Below are 20,065 nucleotides of genomic sequence, written 5' to 3'. Positions count from 1 at the left end.
GCTCAGTAGATGTTGTCCCTGGCGTGCTCCATGATGACCTTCAGTGCCAGCCAGGTCTCCTGGGCGGTGGGGACGATCTGCTTGGCGGGCAGCAGGAACCCATAGCGCCCCGTGTCCCGCAGCTCGAAGGTGAAGGAATATTTAATCCCCTGGTTGTAGGTCCAGTCCACGGTCGATCCACTGGCTCTGTCTGGGGGAGGAAAAAACGGGGGAGGATTCAGAGCCTTGATTGCTTTGTACAGTGTCTCTGTCTCTCTGGGAGCCTCTCAGGAACCCTGGGTTGGCAGACAGCAGGGGGACACTCTTGTGCCCCGAGGGTACTGAGGGCACCTAGGCTGGTCACCTTTGCAGCAGGAGAGACATCAGAGATATTGGTAGAAGATAAAGGGCCAACTCTTAGCAGGGGTTAATCCAAGTTTTATTCTAGGAGTTCCCTACGCCTCAGGGGGCTCCTGCCGAGAGCCCCGGGAGAGGTGCCAAGGTTACAGTTAAAGGGAGGTGGAAACCAAAAGTAGATAACATTTTACTGACCAAGAAGTGACCCCAAGGGATGGGTACTGGGGGATAGACATTTAGGACAGCATATGGGGTTGACCTCTAACCTCTGGCTGATCATTCGATGTCCTGGACTGAAACTTCTAGATGGAGGGGGTGGGATGCTGAGTGATTGACAGAGAGCCAGGGTGGGGGTTTGGGGATGATCTCAGCAGAGGGATTACACAGGTAAAGGGAGGGGGTACAATCCGGGGTAAACCATTTGGGAAAAATACGGGGATACAAAACCAAAACTGTTACCAAGTATAAAAACACACTACAACAGTACAGGAATCCCATGGGATATTTGGCCGGTGTGAGGGATGGTTTTGGGATCTGGGGGGTTTGGGGCTGCCCCAGCACTTACAGATGGTGGTGATGATGCTGCCGTAGGTGAACTTGGTGCCGTACAGGGAGGACAGAGCTGCCACGGCCTTGGCAGAAATCTCATTCTGGGAATACAGGGAACAGGGAAAGATGAGGCAAAGAAAGTAAAAACTGTGAGGTACAGCTTTTTTCTGGGTGCAACAAAGCTCCTCCCAGCTGCCCAAGGAATGCAGGACAGAGGTGGCTCCCCCTTGGTGCAGCAAAAGAGCTCCACCCCATGCCAGCCCCTCAAAGCACATGGGCCTCACCAGTTCCTGCTCATCTGGCGCCGGGGTCTCGGTGTAGCCGTAGGGGTAGAGCAGGAGCTGGGAATAGCTGTGGATGGACACAAAAGCCTTGATGTTGCCGTGGCTCTTCACAAAGTCCACGATGGATTTCACCTCGGGCTCCGAGTTGGGGTAGGGTCCGTGGTACGTCTCCGAGCAGGAGTTTGCGCTGGCTCCGGCCTCTGCGGAGAAGAGGATGGTAAGAACACAGTGGGAATTTGGGGGGATGGTGAGAACACAGTGGGAATTTGGGGGATTCCAATCCCAAGAGGTTTTCCCACCCCTCAGCTCCTTGGTGGTGATCAAGAGATGCTCCTGGGGCATCTGCTCCTAGAGATTTTTACGGTGACCTTGATTTGCCACCGGGGGACATCGAAGCCCCAGTGGAGCCCAAACCCTTGGCTCTGCCACAGAGAGCAAATCCCACTCTTCCCCAGGGGACATCAACGGATCTTTGAGCCAGAAACAGCTTTGGAGCCTCCAGCTGGAGAGCGGAAGCGCTCCACAGGGGCAAGGGGCCAGCTCTGACCTCCAAAACCTGCGTCCCAGTTGCGGTTGGGGTCCACTCCGACACAGATGGCGCCCGCGTGCTTGGACCTGGTCTTGCGCCACATGCGGTTCTGGAAGGGCAGAGCCACCTCAGCTGGTGCCCAGGGCTGGAGGGAGCTCCACAGCTTGTGGTGGGCCCCTTCCCACCCCATGGAAACGTGGGTGAGGAGGCTTTGCCCTCTCAGGGATGTGCAACCCCCCAGATCCTCCCCAGCCCCATCCAGAGCAGCTGTAGGAACCAGGGGGAGGAGATCCAGGGCATTACCGTGGTGTGGGTGTAGGCAAAGCCATCTGGGTTGGTGACAATCTCCAGGAAGATGTCCATCGTCTCCAGGATGGAGGCCACACCTTCGTTATTCGCGTGATCCTGGACGATCTAGAGAGGATGGAGGTTTGGGGCTCCCTGTTCTCCCTGTGGGATCACCCACCTGGATCCCACAGCTCCTGAGGACCCTTTTGGGATGTGTCAGTACCTTCTTGGCGAACCAGACGCCGCTGGCCTGTGTCACCCACTCGCGGGAGTGGATCCCGGTGTCGATCCAGATGGCCGGGCGGTTTGTGCCCCTGTGCTGAACTGGGACAGCAGAGACGGGGGGTTGGCTTTGTCCCTGTCACCCCTTTCCCCTCTGGATCACAATCCCCAAATCCTCACCTTGAGCACGTAGAGGGGACGGTTCTCGGTCGAACGGCCAATCTCCAGCTTGCTCACCAGGTTGGGGTTCTCGGCCACCAGCAAGTCCATGAAATTGTAGATCTGGGAATGAGAGATGTGGGGGTCACTGCCCTGCCCAAGAGCAGACTTTTCCCCCCAAAATGCCCCAAATCTTGTGCTTTCCCACCTCATCTATGGTGTGGTAGGCCTCGTAGTTGAAGGTGCTGGTGTCGACCGACCGCTGGCGGCTGCTGCGGAGCATCTCCATCTGCTCTTCATCCAGCAGGGCCTGTGGGACACGGGGTGGGGTGAGCCTCCTTCCCACTGATGGGATCCCACCTCTCCCTCACCTCCCTTGTGGCACTGCTGACCTGCACATCCTCGATCATGATGGAGTAGGAGACCCCAGAGGCCTCCAGGTGGGCTTTGACCGCCTGCAGGCTGCGGAAGGGCACGCGGATGTCCACGGGCAGGCCGAGCCTGCGGGGAGCCAGCCAGAAATCCAGCTGGATGGGGAAAAATGGACATGAGGGGTGAGATCCTGCCTTGGGATGCGCCCCCAGCGCCAGCCTGTCTTGCTTTTCACCGCTTGGTTCCCATAATCCCACATCCAACCCCATCCTTGCTTTGCTTGGGGGTGTAAAACAAAGGCCGTGGGCTGGGGGGTGTCCCCCAAAATCCACCCCCACACCCAGTACCTGCAGATGCTCCAGGTCCTGCAGCTCCTGCACCTTCTGCAGCTCCTCATTGCTCTGGGGGACGACACGCAGCACCTGGTGCCTGTGGGGTCAGGGGGTGCTGAGGGGTGTGGGACGAGCTCCAGCCCCATTAGTCCGACCTAACCCCACACATCCATCCCCCCATTCCAGGGATTTCCCCTGAACCTTTTTCCTGCCCCACCCGGTGCCACTGTCCCCATCCTGGCCCCTTACCCAAAGAAGGTCTCGGTGCAGGTGGCCACTGCCACCAGGGCAGCCAGGAGCACAGGGAGCCTCATGGTCAGCAGGGACAGCCGGTCTCACATCCCAGCAGTGCCCTGGGGCCTCTTAAATCCCATGGGATGATGGCCCCAGCCCAGCCCCTCCAGCTGTCCCTTTTCCCAGGGCCCTGGGAAGGCTCTGGCTGCCACCAGCCAAGGTCAGGGCCTGCTGTCCCCATCCAGGCACTCCCAGTCCTGGCCAAACCTGTCCCAGGAACCAGCTGGGGCCCTGGTGAGTCAGCTGCCAGCAAGGTGAGACCGGGAGGTGCCAAAATCCCACAGCCTTCAGCGCTGGCTGAGGGGAGGGAAAGGATCAGTTTGGGTTGAGAATGTGCGAAATGCAGATTTCCACTTGGGGCTTGGTGAGCTGCACCCCTAAACCAGAGCGGTGGGGAAACTGGTTTAAAATTTGGCTGAGGAAAGTGGTGTAAAGCTTGGCCCAGGACAAAGGTCAGGGCAGGTGACAGTTGTCCCAGTAGCCAAAAATAAACAGCAAATATCCTGAGGGTACCCCATGTCCCTCCCTGTAGCCCCCTGGGAAGGGATGATGCAGCAAAGCTGCTCAAAACCCCACAAATTTGGGGTTGCTTGCCCCAAAAACCCCATCTCCTCCCATGCTGGCTGTTAGCTCCAAAGGATGGGGACTTTGAGCCAAAGTCACGAGGGGAAAATCAACACCTGCAGGACTGGGAGTCCTTTTCCACCCTTTCTTTGGAGATCAGCATGAAAAAAAATGAGGGTGCCTGAAACCACTGAATGCCCATTTATTGAGAGCAGGGAATGCTGGGGGAGGTGCTGGGGTCAGTATGGATGCTCCAGGACGTGCACCATGATGTCCAGGAGCGCCGGCCATGTCTCGGTGGCAGTGGGGACGATCTGGGAGCTGGGCAGGAGGAATCCGTAGCGCCCCGAGTCCCTCAGCTCCAAGGTGAAGGAATATTTCACCCCGTTGTCATAGGCCCAGTCGACGGTGGTGCCTCCTGCCATGTCTGCAGGGAGAGGAGCCCAGGTGGGAGCCCATTCCCGGGGGATTTGCTGCGGGGTGAGGGAGCGACACTCACAGATGGTGTTGGCGATGCTGCCGTAGGTGTATTTTGTCCCGAACACGGCAGCCAAGTCGCTCACGGCCTTCTTGGCCAGTTCATTCTGCAAAGGAACCACCAAAAGTGGTGGGATCTGGTGGATCATGGGGATCTAGAGCCCATCATTCCCTATCCCTTCTGCTCTAGATTTTCCCAAAAACCCTTAATTTTTGAGCTTTGAGGTCCATCTTGCAACCACTCTCCAGCTGCAGGGGTTCCGTATTTGGGTTGCATCTAACAAGAGGAGCAGGGGAGCTACTGGGATGCTCTGCCTGCCTTTGCCAGGTGGTCCCAGCCCCACGTTTTGGGGCCATCTCACCATCTCCTGGTGGTCGGGTGCGGGCGCCCTCCTGTATCCGTAGGGGAAGAGCAGCATCTGGGAGTAGCTGTGGATGGAGATGACGGATTTGACGTTCCCGTGGGCGCGGATGAAATCCACGATGGCTCTCACTTCCCTCTCAGAGTGGGCGTGAGGGCCGTGATAGATCTCAGAGCAGGGATTGCTGCTGGAGCCGGCACCTGGAGCAGGGGGAGGAGGAGATCCAGAGAGGATCCCTCAGGAAGGGTTTCCATCCCTGGGTTTCTCCACTCTAGCAGAAAGTTTCGATGTTTTGAGGCACAAACAATGCCCAGGCGTGGGGACCTGGTGGCCAAGGTCTCACCTCCAAACCCAGCATCCCAATTTCGGTTGGGATCCACTCCCACGCAGCGGGATCCAGCGTTGATGGACCTGGTCTTGCGCCACAGGCGGTTCTGGGAGCACATGGAGAGGAGACTGGAACAGGGGTGTGAGTCCCAATCCCTGCCCAAGCATCTCCAGGGATCTCCACTCACCGCCCCACATGGAGGAACATCCCTCCCCACCCTAAAAACACAGCCGTGGCTGGGGACAGCGCTGGGACAAGATCCCCCCGTGGTGTCCCCGCACTCACGGAGCTGTGGGTGAAGGCAAAGCCATCGGGGTTGGTGACAATCTCCAGGAAGATGTCCATGCTGTCCAGGATGGCCGTGACAGAGGGGTCCTGCCCGTATTCCTTGGCGATCTGTGCATGGAGAGGAGCAGGAGCTGCCCCGGTGCCCCTCGGAGATGAGGGGTGGGACAGATGCGGGGTAAGAATTGGGGTCCCACATCCCAGGTGGCCCCAAGGTGACCTTGTTGGCCGTCCAGACACCGGTGGCTTGGGTGATCCATTCCCGCGCGTGGATGCCGGTGTCCAGCCAGATGGCCGGGCGGTTCGATCCCCCGGTGCTGAACTGTGCGGAACCACGGGATCATTGAGGCTGGAAAAACCCTCCAGGATCATGGAATCCACCCTGTGCCCCATGCCCACCTTGTCCCCAGCCCCGAGCCCCGAGTGTCACCTCCAGGAGTTCCTGGGACACCTCAGGGCTGGGCACTGCAAACCCCCCTGGGCAGCCCCTGCCAAGGCCTGAGCCCCTTTCCATGGGGAAATTGCTGCTGGTTCCACCCTGAGCTGCCCTGGCACAACCTCTCATCCTGAGGGCATTTCCAGGGCGAGGCTGCCCCAGGACCCACCTTCAGCACGTACAGGGGCCGCTGCTCGTAGCTCTGCCCCATCTGGACCTTGCTGACCAGCTTGGGATGATCCTCCACCAGGACATCCATCCACTCATAGATCTGCAAGGAGGAGCTGCTGGCTCAGGAGCCTCAGCCTGGTTCTCACCTTTTGCTTTTGAGATGCAACAAGCAGAGCTTCCCTGGGGAAGATCCGGTGCTTCCCTGGAGAACTAGAACTCCCCTGGAGAAGACCTCATGCTTCCCTGGAGAACATGAGGTGGCTGGGGCTCTGTGTGAGCAGGGAAAGGCACATGCCAACATTTTTGGAAAAGTAGAATGAATGATGAGGGGAAAAGTTCTAAGACCCCCCAACACCACCACAGCCCTCACCAGTCCCAAACTGGGCTCCAAGCACCCCCAAAGTGAAGCTGAAAGTGTCTTCCACAGGGTGGGAGGTTCCAGGAGTGGCCACGCTGGATGTGGAAGGTTTCCCAGTCTCCCATCTCAGCTAAAAGCCCCACCAAGGAGGAGAAACGTGTCCCAGGGAGGTCTCACCTGTCACCAAGAACTCACCACGACCTTCACCACACGGATGTGACCCCAGCAGGACAAAGCCAGTGCTCTGCAGAGAAAGGTACCTCATCTATCGTGTGGTAGGAGGCGAAATCAAACATCCTGGAGCTTCTCTTTACCCTCCTGGACCTCCTCATGCTTTCCTTTTCTTCATCCAATAATTCCTGGTTAGGAGGCCAAAAAACCCCAAGATCAAAAAGGCTGGAAGGAGGAGGGGGTTGGATTTTTCTTCTTGATTTCCAACTTTCGAACTTTCTCTCAGGGCTGAGCTGCAGGAGCTCATCCTGTTCCCGTCATAGCCATTACCTGCACGTCCTCGATCATGATGCTGTAGGAAAAATTATGGGAATCCAGGAATTTTTTGACTCCTTGGAGGCTGGGGAAGGGCACTCGCAGGTCCACGGGGTGGCCAAGGCTGTTGGGGTGACGCCAAAAATCCACCTGGGAAGAAGAAGTTGAGCTGAAAGGCAGAACTCGGCCCCATCCTGTGCTGGTGCTCATCCACGAGCTCCCCAACACCTCCAGGGGTCTCACAGGAATTTCCATGAAGGATCTAAAAAGGTTTTTGGGCAAATTTTGGGCCACAGATGGATGTCTGGATAGGGAATTACAGAAATGTTTCAGCCCAAGTTGTTTGAGTAAGTATTTGTGGGATGTTCCCAGTTCATACAAAACAGGAGCTCTGAGCTCAAGGAGCCCCAGGTTAAATTCGCATTTATATGGTTCTGAATTATACAGCTCCAAAATGGGGAGGAAAAAGGATGGGATGGCAAGAGAAGGAGGGAGCCCTGGGTTCACCTGGGTCTGTGACCAGGGGGTGCTCAGGGTCCCTCAGAGCTCACCTGCAGCTCCTCCTGCTCGCCCAGCACCCCGAGCAGGGTGATGTGCTCCTCGTTCCTGGCCGTGACACGCAGGACCTGGTCCCTGCAGGGAGGCAGAGGGGTCACAGGGAGGAGACTCTGGCCTGGGGGGAGGCTGGGGAAGCTCCACACCGGCTCAGAGGGTTGGAAAATGCATCGATTGTTGGTGTCGAGAGAAAAAAAATGCAGATTCAGAGCAGCCATGATGGGAAAAGAGCAAGTGCTGGGGGTCTGAGGTGATCTCCAGCCTTGTTTGACCAGCTCCCAGGATGTTGGGGAATATCTCCCATGGATATGTTCTATATCTATGGATGTATTCCCTAGCAGAGGTCCCAGTCCAGCCTGGCTGGGCTTCCCAAGGACAGGCACAGCCCCTGGAGAGGAGGAAATGTTCTGTGGGAGAGACGTTTTCCCATCTTGGATCAATCCTCTACCTCCAACCTCTCCTGCTGGCCAGTGCTTAAAGCTGCTCCCAAAATGGCACAAAATTCCTTCACCTTTCCCCTTTTGTACTTTTCATCCTCTTAACTCCCATTTATCAGTTTAACCACCTCCCCAGGGTGGTAACAATTCCCATTCTGTGCCTGGGGGATGCAGGCAGGCATTAAATCCTTGTGATTTTTCCAAAGTCAGGGAGCAGCCCTGACGTTCCCTGGACAGACTTGGCTCACAGCCACCCAAGTCTGGAGGAGAGTGATGGGATCCTGGATGGATCCCTCAACCCTCATCGTGTCCCAGGAGGAAGGAAAGCAGGGAGGAAGGTGGGTCAGTCACATCACAGGATATCCTGAGCTGGAAGGGGCCCACAAGGATCAAATCCAACTCCAGGCTCTGCCCAGACACCCCAACAATCCCACCCTGCCCTTGAGAGCGTTGTCCAAACACTCCTGGAGCTCTGGCAGCCTTGGGAATGTGACCATTCCCTGGGGAGCCTGGGCAGTGCCAGCATCCTGTGGATCAGGAACCTTTCCTGATATCCAACCTAGACCCCCCTGGCACAGCTCCATCTGCCCTGGGTCCTGAGAGCCCCAGCTCCAGTGTCAGTCCAGCTGCTGGGATGTCCTGGGGGTACTTTTTTATGGATAAGTTTTCCCTACTCTGAACACAGAATTCGCACTTTCTCTACAAGTTAGTTCTCATTGCCAGTCCATTCATTCAGACCTTTCTGGAAGCTTTGGGAGTTTTGGGTTGTCCTGACCCCCCCCAATATTCCATGCCCCCTGCTCAGCCTCATTCCTGCACTGGTGCTGTTCTTATCTGCAGGAGCTGCGACCAGGATGTTCATCCTGGAAAAGTGCTGCCCTCCCTCCCCAGGGCCCCTTCTCCAGCCACATCTTGTCCTTTCCCACGGCATGTTATTCCCATAAATCCTTGGTTATTCCCAGCAATCCTTGGTTATTCCTAGCAATCCTTGGCTGTTATTCCCAGCAATCGTGGTTTTTATTCCTGACAATCCTTGGATGGCTCCACAGCCATCGTCTTTGAGCCCTACACATCATCCCCTGATCCTCTGGGATTCCCCACCCTGGCAAAGCTTGGAGCGATGCCCTCAGGCTTCAGCATTCCCTGATTTCTACCTGCTCCAAACCTCCCTCCAGCCCTGGGGTGAAACCAAACCTTTCCCAGCTGGCAAAAACCCTGTTGGATTTCCATCCTTGGGGATGTCACCCTTCAGGCTGACCCTGAGGGACAGTGGTGGGGACGGGCCATGCCCATCCCAGCCGTGGTGTCCCACCACCCCCTGCCCCAGCAGGACTCACCCCACGAAGAGCTGCTCAGTGCTGGTGACCCCCAGGAGGGCGAGGAAGACCAGGAGGGTCTCCATGATGGGTGGGAGCAGAGCACAGCCCCGAGGACGGACAGAAGCCCCTCGGTGGTCGGGGTCCCTCCCGGAGCTCCTCACCGGGGCCGCATCTGCCGCCCCCGCGGCGTCGGCAGCGACAAACAGAGCAGGCAGGAAGGGCTCCCAGAGCCCAAATGTTTGCTTTATTTGGCAAAGTCAACACAAGAGCAGCCAAATTAGGGAGGATCTGATAACGTCTCCCTCGGTGAGTGGGTCCTGGATGAGTGTCCCTGCTCCCAGCCCCGAGCTGCCGTGGGCACGGGCGGCTCCCAACCCACGGGCGTGGGGCGGTGGGGATGGCGTGCTCACAGGAGCCCCAAAACCACAAGGAAACACCTCTTTGTTTCCATGGATTTCTTCATTACACATTGCTATGAGTAAGCCAATCATAATTATGATTAGTAATGCATGTGTAATGACAAGCTACTACAAAGTTACACGCAGAAAAAACAAACATTTAAACGTGGATTTATTTATTATTAATTAGTTTATGCATACATGTATATAGATATAGATACAGATGTATAAAATGTAAGATATATTGTTCAAATTATTCATCAAACCATTCCCAGGTCACTTGATGGTGGATGAAATCTCACTTCAAAGCGGATGGAAGTCGTGGAGCTCAGAGGTGCACAAGGACGTTCAGCTGGGGTAATGTTCAGAGAGAAAGGCTCATTTTTGGGTAGAAAATGAATTATTTTTATGTTTTCAGTGTAAGCAGTGGCTGTGGAGCAGCTGTCACTGAGTGGGGCTATCCATGAGGTCAGTTTGTCAGAGGTGTCTTTGTTCCCCAGGTAAAGCAGTGTCTTTGTTCTGCAGGTTACAGCAGGGCCTTTGTTGGGCCTTATCTGCGCTGCCCCTGAGCTCCCACCGTGCTTGTCAGGGATGCTCTGGGTTCCTGGGCTGTGTTCCCAGGCTGGCAGGCACCTCCCAGGGCAGCTTTTTACAGCTCACATCCTCTGACCGTGGCTTTCTCCATTGAATCCAGGGGCTTCTGGCTGCACCAGGAGCAGGAGGTGCCGTGGGAAGGTGCTGGGGTCTGCTGGGGCTTTGCGGTGCAGAACTGGCGTTGACGGTGGTCACAAGGGTGTTTGGGGATGAAGGAAGAGACAAGATGGGCTCCATGATCAGAAGGCTTGATTTATTATATCATGATATATACATCTATTTAAACTATACTAAAAAGAAAAAGAAAGGAGAGTTTCCAGAAGCTGCTAGCTACCTGAGAATAGAAAGCAGAAGAATGAATAACAAACCAGCTCTGTCGGACTGTGTCCGAGAGATCTCAGCTCTGGATTGGTCTCCAGCTCCAAACATCCAAACTGGGCCAATCCAGGCAGACCTGCCACATTCCACAGTAGCAGGTAACCTGTTGTTTATGTCTGGTTGCTGAACTTCTCAGCTTCAGCGGGAAAATCCTAAGAGAGGATTTTTCGTAAAAGAAATGTCTGTGACAAACTGGTGCTGTTGCTGAGGGGGTTCCAGGACCGTGGGGTGGTTGAGGTGGGAAGGGACCACGGGAGGTCTGTATCCAGTGCCTGGGTGGGGCATGGGCAGCTCTGGGGACCCACCAGGGCCCTCCTCTCTGCATCTTGGAGTCCTCCAGAGATGGAGGCCGCACAGCCCCGCTGGCACCAGGTCCTGCTGCTTCTCCTCCTGGTGAAAAGCATTTCCTGATGTCCCCCCTGGCTCTCCCTCGTTCCAGGTGAGGCTGTTGTCTCTCCCATCACTCTCTGTGGGGAAGAGCTTGGCTGTTTCCTCAATAATCTCCTTCCTTGGGATGGGAAGGTTCCTGTTAGGTCCCCCCACCCCAGACCTGTGTCATCTCCAGCCCATCTCCCTCCTTGTCCCACCATGGCACGCACCCTCCTGTTCCTCTGGGTGGCATCCACTGCTCTGGCTCCAGATCTCTCTGGAGTCAGGGCTCCAGACCTGCATGAGCTCTCCTCACACCAGGCACTTAGGGAGGAGGGGACAGGGGGAGCCCTGGATGGTTGGAATGAGCTTCCACGCCAGGACAAGGTCACAGTTCCACACCCCCAGCCGAGGCTCCTCAGGCTCTGCAGTTCCTGCTCTGGAGACAAGAGCTCCTCCAGGTCCAAGAGGCAGCTGTCCCTGTCCCTGGGATTTACCATCAGTGGTTTTTAGTCACCAGGCAGAGGATGGGGTTTTGGAAAGCTGGGTCAGTTTGGGAAGCAGGTGCCACTGGACAAGGCCCTGAGCAGAGGGGACAGGGACACAAGTGCAGCGCTGGCTGCCCCAGGCATGGTTTGCTTTCCAAAACAGCTGCTTTTAACCCAAACCCAGCCCCCTGGGCTGCTTCCCTCAGCTGCACCTTCCCCTTTTCCTGCCAACAGCTCCGAGCCCGAGTCCGCAGGGTTTTATCGGACACATCAGTGCTGTTTGCTCTCCTGCCAGCCTCTGAGGGTGAGTAACTCACCAGCTGCTGGGGGGTCACAAGACACCAAGATAAACCTGTTAGACTCGATAATCACCACAGCAGCAGCAGCCAGAGCTAATCTCTGATCCTTCAGGGCCTCCTGAGCTCTTTGCTCTTAATCCCCAAGAAATTTGCAGGATGAAATTGGAACAAGGGGCTCCTGAGGGACTGGGTGCTGGATCAGGGGAGGTGTCCTCTCACCTCCATCTTCCCTCCAACCATGTCCCCTGGGAACATGTGGGAGAGAGAAAAGGGGCAGCCAAATATATGGGGGTGTACATTTGAGGACAGTGGTCAGGGGCCTGGCAGGGTCCTGGGGCTTGTTAAGGGAAATTAAATTCCTTTAATTAGTTCCATAGCCTGGATTATGCTGGTTAACACCAGGCCTTCTGCACCAGCCCCTCCAGCCTGGAGAAGGCTCCAGGGAGAGCTTCCAGCACATTGCAGGGGCTCCAGGAGAGCTGCAGAGGGACTGGGGCCAAGGCCTGCAGGGACAGCACCCAGGGAATGGCTCCCACTGCCAGAGGGCAGGCATGGATGGCATCTTGGCAATGAGGAATTCCTGGCTGGGCTGGGATTGCCAGAGCAGCTGGGGCTGCCCCTGCATCCCTGGCAGTGCCCAAGGCCAGGCTGGATATGGGGTTGGAGCAGCCTGGGACGGTGGGAGGTGTCCCTGCCATGGCAGGGGGGGCACTGGGTGGTGGGCAGGGAGGGTTATGTCCCAAAATCTCCTCAGGGATGTGTCACACACAAGGAAGACGTGGCAAACACCATGTGGGGAATGCACAGGGGTTTATTCAGCCCTTTCTATGACAGCCATCATGGAGGGTTTCTGAGCTGTGCTGCAGAGCTGACTCCCAGCCCCGCTCTCAGGAGGACTTGTCCCTCACGTGCTCCATGATTTTCTTCAGGCCCAGCCAGGTCTCCTTGGCAGCAGGGAGGATCTGGTTGGCGGGCAGCAGGAATCCATAACGCCCCGTGTCCCTCAGCTCGAAGGCAAAGGAATATTTGATGCCGTTGTCGTAGCTCCAGTCAATGCTGCCTCCACTGGCTTGGTCTGGAAGGGAAAGGGAGATGCTCCAGAGGGGGAGGCAGAGCAATGGTGGAGTTCTGTCGTTCTGCTGTTGGTGTTTTGGGGGACAAGGATGAGGTTTGGATGGGAACACTCAGGTGTGATGTGTGACCAGCGGTGTCACTGCACAGGAGCACTGTGGCTTCCAGCAGGGACTCACCCTGTGGGGAGGACAGGGATTGGTGTCCTGGGACAGCCCTAAAAGCTCTGGGTGGCCAAATACTCACAGATGGTTTTGCAAATGGTGCCCACTTGAAAGGTGGTGCCATAGAGGGAGCGGATGGAACTGGCAGCAGCTCTTCCCAGAGATTCCTGCAGGGGAGAAGAAGGGAAAGTCAGGAAGCAGCCACATTTCCTGAGATTAAACACTGGGATTTCACCAGAAATCTCCAAACTGCTTTGGAGGTGATTCACACCACCAGCAGCCACAGCTTCCACAGCATTTCTGGGAGGTGCCACTGCAGGTGAGTTAACTTCCAGCAGGTTCTGTAAGTGCTCATCCCGTGTTTATCTCACTGGCTTGTCAAGGGAAGGCTCCAGAGATACCAGAAATTCCCAAGGCAGCTGGGATCTTCCAATACTCCAAGGTCAACTTTGTGCTCAGTTCAACTACGTAATGGGGGGCTGGATGGAAAACAGAGCTGTGTTTGTGAAGGGGGGAAAAGGCAAGAAATTCCACAGGGGAACTGCATTTAGGTATTAGGACAAAAAAATCCCCATGAGGTTAAGGAAACTTTGGGATGAGCTTGAAAAAGCTGTGGAATTCTTCTTTAGAAATATCAAAACAATCCAAATTCAGTCTGAAATTGGCTCTGGCTCCAAAGCCCTTTCAGCACAGGGTTAGAACAGAGACCTCCAGAGGTCTTTCCCATTGGAATTACGGTTGTGAGATCCACATGGCCTCAGAGATATTATTCCAGCTGTGGTGCTGTCATTAGGGAAGAGGAAGGAAAGCACAGAAAAGCAGCTGGACAGAAGAGAGGAAGGTAAAACCAAGTCCTGCTGTCTCACCAGCTCAGCATAATCGTCTGGCCTGGTGCATTTGTATCCATAGGGATACATCAGGAGCTGGGAATAACTGTGGAGGGTCAGGAAGGCCTTGAAGTTTCCACGATTCTTGATGAAGTCGACGACAGATTTCACCTCCACCTCGGAGTTGGCGCTGGGCCCGTGGTAGGACTCGGAGCAGGGGTTGTTACTGGCTCCAGGACCTGGTGGTGCAAGGAGGGAACAGCCCCGTGAGGAGTGGGATTCCTGGGAGGTCAGGGCAGACCCCACAAAGCTGGGCTTTCCTAAGGACAGGGCTGCAGCCAAAGCAAGGCCTTAAACGCTGATAAATGCTCAAACAGCAGCGACAGAGTGTGAATGTCCAAGGGATGCGCTTTGAGATGATGCAACCTGGGACAGGCTGCCCAGCAATGCAGGAATCCACATTCCTGGGGGTATTCTGTGGTTGGATGGGGCTGGGAACAACCTGGGATAATGGAAGGTGGCTTTGCCCATGGCAGGGAGTGGAACTAAATAATGTTTTGGGTCCTTCCAACCCAAACCATTCTGTGATTCCATAATTCCACGATGCTGCCTCATCCTGTGCTCCAGGGTGATTAATCCCCTTTCTAAAGGCAGCTGCTGGTTCTGTGTAACAGGATCCAGAATCCAGAAGGCTCATCCCTACCTCCAAAACCTGCATCCCAGTTCCTGTTGGGATCGACTCCGACGCAGATGCTGCCGGGAATCTTGGAGCGGGTTTTCCTCCACATGCGATTCTACAACAGAGAAATGCTCAAAAGGGGCCAAATCTGGGCGCTGGCACCAAAACTGCTCCCCATCCATGGGGGATTGATCCTAGCCATGATCCCAAGAGTATTTCTGACTGCCAAGATGGGCCAATGGTCAAAAATCAAATGTATTTACTAAAAATGGGAAATTACAGGGGGTTAGACAGAGAATGAGGATCTTTGTCTGCCCAACTCTTTGGTAACTCCTCTCACAGCATTAAGAGTTTCAGAGCCCACTTCCCTCATGTTTATTATTTCTTTGGAATCTCACTGAGCTCAGACAGAGAGCTGACCCACCGAGGTGTGAGTGTACACAAATCCATCAGGGTTGGCGACTGGCAGCAGGAAAAGATCCATCTTGTCCAGCAGGGAGGTGATGGACTCATCTGTTCCATAGTCAGAGGCAATCTAGGCAGACACAGAGCACACCCTGCTTAGCAGAGCAATTCCTTCCCAGATGTTCATTCCCTCGTCGTTTGGGACACAGGAAAGGCTGGATTTTGGGGCAGGGAAACAAGGAACATCCATTATCTGTGGGCCATAACTGTTCCTTGTTATACATGGGGAGTGAGCAGTGAATCTGTTTTATTATTTTATTCTGAAGTCAAGAGGTCTTTAGAATAAAATGGAAGAGGATAATAAAATTTCCTCCTCCCTGTCCCAGAGGACAGGCCAAGGCTGGCACTAAGGCTGAGATGGAAGAGCCAGGTTGGGAATTGCCAACTGAGCAGCACTGACAGAGCCCAAGGAGCTTTTGGACAACACTCTTGGGCACAGGGTGGCTCCTGGGGACGGTTCTGTGCAGGGCCAGGAGTTGGACTCCATGATCCTGGTGGGTCCCTTCCAGCTCAGCTTCTTCTGTGATCCTGTGACTTCTCTGGTGGCTCAGTCACTTCCAGCAGGATTTAAATCCTCATTTATAGAGAGCTGGAGGTCTGGGCATTTGTGGAAGGAAACCAACCCCACTGCATTTCTCTGGGCAAGCAATACAACAGAGCAAAGCAGCAATACAACCTCAAAGTGTTTGGTTGAACCACTGCATTCTGTCTGCCTAAACTCAGCTGTTCTAACAGGACAGAGGTTCCCAATTCCAGGCTGAGGCAGCCACCACATCCTGAGAGAGTTAGCCGCTTTTGGGAGGTGAATTAACTGAACACACAGAGGGGTGATATCCTCTGAAAGAGCAGCAAACATTGCCCAGAGAGGCCCGAGATGAATCCCAGCTGCAGAACCTTGTTGGCGATCCACAGGGCGCTGGCCTGGGTCACCCACTCGCGGGAATGGATGCCGGCGTCGAGCCAGATGGCCGGGCGGCTGGAGCCTCCGGTGCTGAACTGGGAAACCAAACACAGCGTCTCAGACTCTGGCACCTCACAGCCCAGCACATCCCATAACAGACTGGGGTGCTCTGGCCTGTGCTGTCATTCATCCCTAGGGAGGCATTCCATGGTACTTGTACCTTCAGGACATACAGAGGCCGCTTTTCGTAGGATTCCCCGATCTGGATCTTTTCCACAAAGCTGTACTCAGATGCAAGATGGTCCAGTTCTGCATTAATCTGAAACGCACGGCCATGAGGACATGACCATCATCTTTGAGGACATTAATATCACATTTATGTGCTCTACCATTCGTTGGAAAGCCCATCCCATTCCACCCACCTGCCACAGGCCGGGACACCTTCCAGCACCCCAGGCTGTTCCAACCTGGCCTTGGGCATTTCCAAGGATGGGGAAGCCACAGCTTTATTTCTTTTTAGTTCTTTATTTCCCATTTTCAAGATCCCCTTATTTCTCTTTCTTTGGAAGGATGGGTTTTGACAGAGTCTGCAGGAGAGTTTATGGAATTTTGATCAGCGCTGGCTGATTGTTCTGAGCACAAAATTAATACTGCAAAAAACAAACCCACATGCCAGAAAAAGCTGCAAGGACATTTTGGATGCTAAGATAGGATGTTGAACTGAAGACAGCATGCAAAAAGACCAGAAAAAATCAGAATACTCTTCCCCTGAGGTACTCACATCATCCAGAGTGTGGTAAGCACCAAAGTCAAAGGTGCTGGTGCTGCGCTGCCTTTGGGCACTCTCAGCCATGTCTTGCTTTTCTTTATCCAGAACATCCTAAAATAACATTCAAATGGTGAGAAGTGTCTGCTTCACTTGCTAAAAGATAAAGAAATGAAAAGGCAGTGAGTTAATGCTGGTTTAGGTGCTCTTTGGGGATTACTGCTCATGAGGAAATGTCAGATCAGTGCCCGAGTGGGTGATTTGTATCCGTAACTACTCTCAGCAGAGTTTACTGACTGATCAGTAACTTCAGTGCTGGGATTCCCACATGTCTGGGATCTAAAGTCCACGTGTAATTCCTCAGGGGCTGTCAGAAGAGCCCTGTGGAGTTCATTGATGTCACCACTCAGGGAACACCTACAGCGATCCATGGGTTGTCTTTGAGGAATAATCCACAGCCTACAAAAATGAGGGGAGGATCCCACAGAAAACAGAGTATGGGAAAGTGGGAGCAAGGCCAAATTGTCAATCAGTGTTTCCAAAAGATGTAAGAAATAGGTGCCCACCTGCAGGTCTTCAATCAGGATGGAATATTGAATGCCCTGGGATTCCAGGAAGGCTTTCACTGACTGGACACTGACAGCAGGAATTCTCACATCCACAGGGAGGGCAGGGGCAGAGGGGTTGATCCAGAAATCCAGCTGGAGAGAGAAAGGAAAATGGATTTGGTTTGGGGAAGGCATCCTGCAAACAGCTCTTGCAGAGTTTTAGAAATGCTGATTTCTCCCCAATCCAAAGGCCCCCGCAGACAGGAGCCTTGGAATGCTCCAATCTCTGTGGCCTCACCACAGCCTTGTATCAGTTCCTCTGATAAACTCAATAAAGTAACAAATACCAAAGGCTTGAGTCGGTTTTTCACTGACTTCTAGGCTTTGGTCACACAAACAAGAGGAAATTTTAATTGTCTCTGATGACTATTTTATTATTCTCCCTTTTACTAGAAATAATTTCAAGAAAAGCTCCATATTCCAGTCTTAGGTAATATGAAACCCATTGTTTTCATTTCTCCTTTTATCTCTCCTTTGGTAGGACTTTTCTAAATTTTAATTTCTAAATTATCCATAATTTATTTTTTAAGCCAGAGATTTTAACAAGTGGTGTTAAAAATTCTCACCAATGGCAATAAGAACTGTAATAACCTGGAATTTTACATTGTGTTTTCCTGTTTCAATGCAGTGTAGACCAACTAATAAATTCCTTCCATAACTCTGGGAGACAAGACATTGCCATTCCCACTGGAAAAACAAGTTTTTCAACACTGAGATTAAGATCTAACAATTCAAATATGATGTAAAACCAGTAGGAAAAAAATTTATCAATTCTGGCCCTCCTGAACACTGAGCTGGTACTCGAACTTGCAGGTCAAATTTAAAGTGTTGCGAGAATAAAATTATTTATGGCAGCTGCCCCAGAGTGATGGGAACCCTCCAAACGAGATGCAGATTCACAGCCTGACCTGTTGTGAATGAGATGCAAATCCAAAAAGCCTCTGTGGCCACGACCCACCTGCAGGTGTTCCAGCGATTCCAGAAGCTGCAGCTGCTTGACCTCCTCCTCATTTTTGGTCTTGATCCGGAGAACCTGGTGCCTGCAATAAATCCGTGTTTTCAGAAGCAGTCTCAGAAGGGGGCTGGCTGAACGCGTTTGTTCCTGGGGCCGTTAATTCAGTGTTAATTGCGTGTTAACGGCTTCTTTCATCAGTTGATTTGGTGTCACCCAAGAGTTCAGCCAGCCACCCGCACCTTCCTCGCAAACCAGACAACGTGGAAGGGTTTTAAATCACAAGGATCAATCCTGCATCCTTCGGGAACTTTTGTGGGACAGTGATATTCCAGTTGAGCTGGGGAGGGATCCAGTGTTTGGGGAGCAGAGCAAACAGCGGGACTCGTTTACGCCTCGTTTACACCTCGTTTACACCGCGTTTACGCCTCGTTTACACCTCGTTTACACCGCGTTTACGCCTCGTTTACGCCTCGTTTACACCTCGTTTACACCGCGTTTACGCCGCGTTTACGCCTCGTTTACACCTCGTTTACACCGGGATCCTCTCCCCGGCCAGCAGAGGGATAAGATCTCTTTGCTGAACCGAGTTAAATCAGCTCTAAAGGAACTTTTCCTCATTAATAACTTATTACCGGATTGTCCATAAGCTTTATCTTAGTGTTGGATTCTGCTGTGAATTCACCACAGCTGCTGAGAAACGAAATAAGCAGAATTCAGTTCAGGATTAAATGAAAAATAGCCCCTCAAAATAGCCCCTCCTGGCTTTACAAATCTCCGAGTTTTGGGACATTGTTTATATTAATTTTTTATTCTTAATCCTTAAACCTTCATGCACAGATTTACTCACTGGAATCTAGTGCTCACTTCCTGCAGCTCAGGATTTATCCAGTAGGATTTCATAATCTTTAATTATTAAAGCTCTTCCAAGGTCAGTGAGGCTGTGAGGAAATACCTTGTGGGATAATTTTTGCAATGCAACATAAAGACAGACCTAGAGAATTTAATGGTTGGAAATCAGGATTTTAAATGCTTAGAAAGAAGGAAAGAAGAGCAAGAAAGAGAAATAAGAAACTTGGGGAAAAAAGGGAAAGTGGTGAACTTCGTGCTGTGAGGACAGGTTCTGGTCTTTCAGCTCTGCTTTTGCAGTGAGGTTCAACTCAAGCCAAAATCAAGCCTTGGATGAACAGGAATTGAGGATCTCAACCCCACAGCTGGGCCCTTCTCCTTAGAAAACCCAAACAAAAGTAAAGAAAGATTCCCTCAGACACCAGAATAGCAAAGCAACGAGAACAATCAGTGGCAAAAACCAAAAAAATGCGCCCCGAGCAGATTTTGTGAAGGTGAGACCATGAAAAACAGCAAGAGGATACCAGCCCTAAATGAAAGGTTTCCCACAAAAGTGGAACTCACCCCACGAAGGTTTCCAGGCACAGGGAAGCCCCGATGAGGGCACTGAAGATCAAAATCAGCTTCATGTTTGCGGCAAGTTCAGCTGGGCCTGGCCAGGGGCAATTTATACAGAGCTTTATTTTTCAGATCAAACACATCTGATAGCACCATCAGTCCATGTGATCAAGTTCTCACATTTATCAGAGCCTTCAAGGCCACCAGCAGGCTGATTTCACCTCCAAAAAAATATTTTCCACTGACATCCAAACCAGGGTGGGGGGAGGAGTCGGTCCCGAAGCTCTGACCACAAAAATGTGTGTGTTCTTTAGGGCAGAGGAAATCAGGGACAAACTGAGCTCATCCCAGCTCTCACTGGGGGTCACGAGCTCTGCCAGCCCACGCCTGGTTGGGATTTTGAGCTGTCCATTCCTGGTTCCAAAGGACGTTTGAGGAGTTGTTATCCACGTGGGAGGCAGAGTCCTGCCTGAGCTTTGGGAATATTCTCCTGTGGGAAGCCCCAGCTGTGGCTGTACACACGGGGCTGCTGGATAAACTTGGTGTTTATCCAAAC

At 53.2% G+C, this 20,065-nt stretch overlaps 3 protein-coding genes across 4 annotated transcripts; all 3 read right to left on the bottom strand.

The window, feature by feature from the left end:
• Nucleotides 1-2: 2 nt before the first annotated feature.
• Nucleotides 3-3,385, bottom strand: LOC115910297 (carboxypeptidase A1-like). Of its 2 annotated transcripts, none has more exons than XM_030960322.1 (11): nucleotides 3,321-3,385; nucleotides 3,087-3,168; nucleotides 2,760-2,894; nucleotides 2,576-2,677; nucleotides 2,372-2,490; nucleotides 2,210-2,300; nucleotides 2,002-2,112; nucleotides 1,717-1,807; nucleotides 1,170-1,369; nucleotides 902-986; nucleotides 3-190 (listed from the first exon to the last, which is right to left on the bottom strand). In XM_030960322.1, exons 1-11 carry the CDS (start codon nucleotides 3,383-3,385, stop codon nucleotides 3-5), a joined length of 1,269 nt encoding a protein of 422 aa, XP_030816182.1. The 2 variants fall into 2 exon arrangements, with proteins under 2 accessions (XP_030816182.1, XP_030816183.1); XM_030960323.1 differs by having other exon boundaries at nucleotides 2,210-2,305; nucleotides 2,389-2,490.
• A 783-nt stretch (nucleotides 3,386-4,168) lies between these two features.
• On the bottom strand, nucleotides 4,169-9,226 carry LOC115910296 (carboxypeptidase A1-like). The gene is made up of 11 exons (XM_030960321.1): nucleotides 9,162-9,226; nucleotides 7,384-7,465; nucleotides 6,848-6,982; nucleotides 6,607-6,705; nucleotides 5,987-6,088; nucleotides 5,602-5,703; nucleotides 5,382-5,492; nucleotides 5,112-5,202; nucleotides 4,769-4,968; nucleotides 4,429-4,513; nucleotides 4,169-4,356 (listed from the first exon to the last, which is right to left on the bottom strand). Exons 1-11 carry the CDS (start codon nucleotides 9,224-9,226, stop codon nucleotides 4,169-4,171), a joined length of 1,260 nt encoding a protein of 419 aa, XP_030816181.1.
• A 3,330-nt stretch (nucleotides 9,227-12,556) lies between these two features.
• LOC115910316 (carboxypeptidase A2-like) lies at nucleotides 12,557-19,580 on the bottom strand. The gene is made up of 11 exons (XM_030960364.1): nucleotides 19,516-19,580; nucleotides 18,109-18,190; nucleotides 17,109-17,243; nucleotides 16,558-16,656; nucleotides 15,997-16,095; nucleotides 15,770-15,871; nucleotides 14,835-14,945; nucleotides 14,435-14,525; nucleotides 13,771-13,970; nucleotides 12,987-13,071; nucleotides 12,557-12,744 (listed from the first exon to the last, which is right to left on the bottom strand). Exons 1-11 carry the CDS (start codon nucleotides 19,578-19,580, stop codon nucleotides 12,557-12,559), a joined length of 1,257 nt encoding a protein of 418 aa, XP_030816224.1.
• Between the last annotated feature and the right edge of the window lie 485 nt (nucleotides 19,581-20,065).

The sequence above is a fragment of the Camarhynchus parvulus genome, chromosome 1A (assembly GCF_901933205.1).
Source record: "Camarhynchus parvulus chromosome 1A, STF_HiC, whole genome shotgun sequence".
In the NCBI taxonomy this organism is placed as follows: domain Eukaryota; kingdom Metazoa; phylum Chordata; class Aves; order Passeriformes; family Thraupidae; genus Camarhynchus; species Camarhynchus parvulus.
The sequence above is the reverse complement of the archived record's forward strand: the minus strand, read 5'-3'. Positions and strand labels throughout refer to the sequence as shown.